Source organism: Oratosquilla oratoria, chromosome 25, assembly GCF_046742065.1.
Source record: "Oratosquilla oratoria isolate Oo_2021 chromosome 25, ASM4674206v1, whole genome shotgun sequence".
NCBI lineage: Eukaryota > Metazoa > Arthropoda > Malacostraca > Stomatopoda > Squillidae > Oratosquilla > Oratosquilla oratoria.
Genome location: NC_134801.1, coordinates 48,384,231 through 48,388,144, shown reverse-complemented (window position 1 = coordinate 48,388,144; position 3,914 = coordinate 48,384,231). Strand labels below are relative to the sequence as shown.

Genomic DNA, 3,914 nt, shown 5'->3' with positions numbered 1-3,914 from the left:
GACTTTTTACTTTGCCTGCCACTGTTGGAGGGGTCAAAAGGTTAATCCCAGGAGTTAATACGTAATAAATTGGGGGCATTCACCAGCTCTCACCTCTACATGATTGGAAAGGTGTTATAAATACAGTTAAAGTTGACAAAGACAAAACCAGGACTTAGTTCGAAGACTGAGTGTCAGCCCCTTAGGGCAGCACCTCATGATGGAGGTGAGGTGGTTGACGGGTTTTGAAAAAGTGTGTCCATCATCTTGCAGGCCCACCGCATGAACCAGGGAGGTATCCGTCATTGCTCCCGACACAAGATATAGGATGGAGAAAGGAAGAAGAGGGTCTTCCGTTTAGCCAAATCAAAACAAAGCACTTCGGTAACGACGTGATACTATCAGTGGTAATGATGACGTTAATGATTGTGATGATGATGATACGACGACAGTGGTAGTGGTGATGATGGTGGTGGCAGTGGAGGTGGTGATGATGGTGTAGTGATGGTGGTCATATTCGTGGTGGTGTTTGTGATAATGATGGTAGTGGTTGTGATGGAAATATGAGTAATGATGGTGATGGTAGCGATGGTATTAGTGAGGGTTACGGTAGTAATTGTAGCATCAGCTTCAGTGAAGGTGATTGCAAACCTCACGGTTATCCTATATATCACTGTCCTACTCTTTTTTTTTTTTTTTTAGGGTGGGACACGCAAAGCGTTGCTCACAGGCGGTATAATATACGGCTACCATGTAATCATATATTAAAAATTATTTTTCTCTCTCCAGCCTAAAGATATCTTAAATTAAAGGATGAAGCACATATAAGCAGTACAATACTGATTAATGACAAGAGTTGACCTGCTAGAGTTTTACTAATTTTTGGGAAAGGTAATGTGAGGTCAGATATTTGCAAATCGCGCGCCCAGACACACAAGCACGCACACATAAACTTAAACACACATAGACGCACACAAGAACACAGGCTCGAACGCACGAAAACGTCACCTGCTGGTCCTGATGAAAGGCTCCTTTTGTGCAGGCTCCTTGTATAAATAGAGCTCCTCTCTGCCCAATCGTCAGTTTGCATCACCGAGTGTTTGAGTCCATCAGCAGCATGTGGAAGGTCAGTAGCGCTTGAGCGATCGCCGTTTGTCTAGTCTCGAAACTGAGCACGTCTTGACCGCGGTTAAAGGTCGCTTTCAAAGTATTGAGGTCTTAGATCATCGGCATTGCTGGTTGACCGTGGATTGGATGCATCAAATTGTCAATGATCAAATGTGGTTGTGTTCACATAATTATTGCTTCTATCAATTCGGAAGGCTCCGCGCAGGACATTCATGTTGGATTTAAAGGAGGGAGTGTCATATCATTCTTTCACAGAGTATTTAAAGCTGGGTTCTGACATTTCATATTTGCAACATAGATGATTCAGTCTCTCCGTTCCTTTCTATTTGCCTAATTTATCTGATCATCTGACTCCCTTAGATTGTCCTCCTCTCCGTCTCCGTGGCTGTGGCATGGGCCGGTACACATCCCGACTCGCCCCCAGTCTACGGATACAATCCTCCTCCTCGCCCAACCTACAATCAGCCTGGTATGCCCTTCGAATTCGCTTACGCCGTCAAAGACTACTCCGGCAACGACTACGCCCACGAGCAGAAGAGCGACGGCGTCGTCACCTCGGGTTCCTACCACGTCGCTCTTCCCGACGGCCGAATTGAAACAGTCAACTTCGACGCCGATGACTACAGCGGCTACGTAGCCGAAGTCTCCTACGAGGGTGAGCCTAAGCATCCCGATCCTGCGCCCTACCATCCCGCCCCGGTACCCTACCATCCCACTCCGGCTCCTTACCACCCCACCCCGGCTCCCTACTATCCCACCCCGGCACCCTACCATCCTACCCCGGCTCCCTATCATCCCACCCCGGCACCCTACCATCCCACTCCAGCGCCCTACCATCCCCCACCAACATATGCCTAAGCTCCTCCGGGTCAGGGTGAGGCCACCCTCACCATTGAGGGTGGCGCACCAAGACCCCCTCGAGAGAAGGTGCCTCGCAGACACTCTGAGCACCAATTACTGAGGTCCTCGTCTACATAATCGACCTTTACTCACTTACACCCATCTTCATATTCACACACGCCTCTCTTGAGCCCATACTTACCCTACTTACCACACACTTCTCATTCAGTCCTGATCTGGTTATCAGTGATGAAAAAACATTTTACTCAGACCTACTAATACCAAAGTAATTAGCACTTTCTTAGTCAAAGTTCCAATGTTCTAGTCACCATGACACTGTCCACTTCATTTATTCATACATAATTTAGGAAGAACTAATTGACACTCTATGGCTGCAAAAACGGAAAACATTCCTTCCTGTGGCTCTTGTAAGGTTTGGTTATATATGAGCGACGAATAAACAAGATTTTGTTGTCATGTTCGTGATTTTCTTGGCGCCAATTTCCATCACATTTTTCTGGTGAAATATTTTACTCTATATATCATAAACAAATTCAAAAGTATGGATGCTAGATTGAGAAAAATAGGTATGATCCTGCGAGTTTATCTCTCCTCCTGAGTATTACAATGAAGTAAATACATTCAGGTAAATGAACAAAAGTATGACACCTGGAATAGCAATGACTACAATGACAGCAACTACGACAGTAATAAGACACCAACGACAATGACAACACTGCCAATTATAAAAGACGTCCAAAATTACCCCAAAAACTGTTAAGAAAAGGTCTCCTGAAGACGATTTTATCAAATAACAGACCAATCTCCTTTTCTAGACCAGAGCCTATCCTACATCCGTTTCACCTGAATTATTGCAATTGTATTGTTACCATTATTGGCTGTTGCATTTTAAATTGGAACATTTCCTTTACCAAGTGACCTAGGTGAAGCAAGCCCACTGATATATTGTATGAACCTTTCTCGGATATTTTTCAAATGAAATATAGCACACAGAATGTCCAGTGGGATTTCCATATTTCTAACATAAGCTGAAAGCTATAACAGCTGCAGTTAGAGAAATGACAGAACGAGCAACTCATGCCGAGGTTTGGGCTAATCTGATTGCTCGCTTAGAGAAAGTAGGAATCAGTAAATAATATATATATATATATATATATATATATATATATATATATATATATATATATATATATATACTTTAACTAATCATAATGATTCCAATGTATTCAAGGTTGGAAAGCTTATCCTGAAAGATATGCACATAGTGGGTAACGAAAGTGAGAATCAGCCTAGTTGAAATGACAAAGATTAAATTTTCCGTGACAGTAACGACGTGGTTTTTGATTCTGTCGCTAGTTCGTTGTTGCCTCATATATTGATTTATTTCATAGAAATTGCCAACTCTGTACCTCCTGTAAGGACGTAATTATGTCTCACTATAGCACAAATACACTACTCGGTAAGGAATGGAAGTTGTGAACAAGACACACACACAAAATATGTAACACATGTTTCGACGATATAGAACGGCACTGCCACAGCTTGACTGACAGATTCCATAGGTGTCTACCTACATGTTGCAAAGTGCTGCAGGCTGTTAGTCTTTTAGAATATGGGTTTGCAAATAAGTCATTCTTGTTGTCGAAGAAGTAGGGAACCGGTAATGATGACTTATTCCATTGTCTGAAGCCCCTCCACAGCACTACAATTCCATTCTATTTCAGTAACCTGACAGCTGGAGAGTTCCCGTGAGAGTTAATGAAATGTAAAGTAATGGTGCCTAAGGCATATACGTCTACCACAACATCATCATCCTTCCTCCAATTCATAGAAGACAGAGAAACGAACCGTCTCTCCAATGCTGCCTTCCTCTGCAGTACACATGGATCCTTGTTACCAGTGATTTTTTAAAGAACCACAAAAAAGAACTGCATAGACACAACTTA

General features: G+C 43.0%; 1 protein-coding gene across 1 annotated transcript; it reads left to right on the top strand.

Annotated features, from left to right (window-relative positions):
• The first annotated feature begins 567 nt into the window (after positions 1-567).
• On the top strand, positions 568-1,965 carry LOC143039121 (uncharacterized). Its single transcript, XM_076208977.1, has 2 exons — positions 568-618; positions 1,468-1,965. The coding sequence occupies exons 1-2, from the start codon at positions 568-570 to the stop codon at positions 1,963-1,965; spliced, it is 549 nt and encodes a 182-aa protein (XP_076065092.1).
• Positions 1,966-3,914: the final 1,949 nt, after the last annotated feature.

Bases quoted from the DNA above. Each gene is read 5' to 3' on its own strand.
- LOC143039121 (XM_076208977.1), top strand. From the start codon at position 568: ATGGTATTAGTGAGGGTTACGGTAGTAATTGTAGCATCAGCTTCAGTG. The intron at 619-1,467 runs GTGATTGCAAAC...TGACTCCCTTAG, and splicing joins TAGCATCAGCTTCAGTGAAG to ATTGTCCTCCTCTCCGTCTC.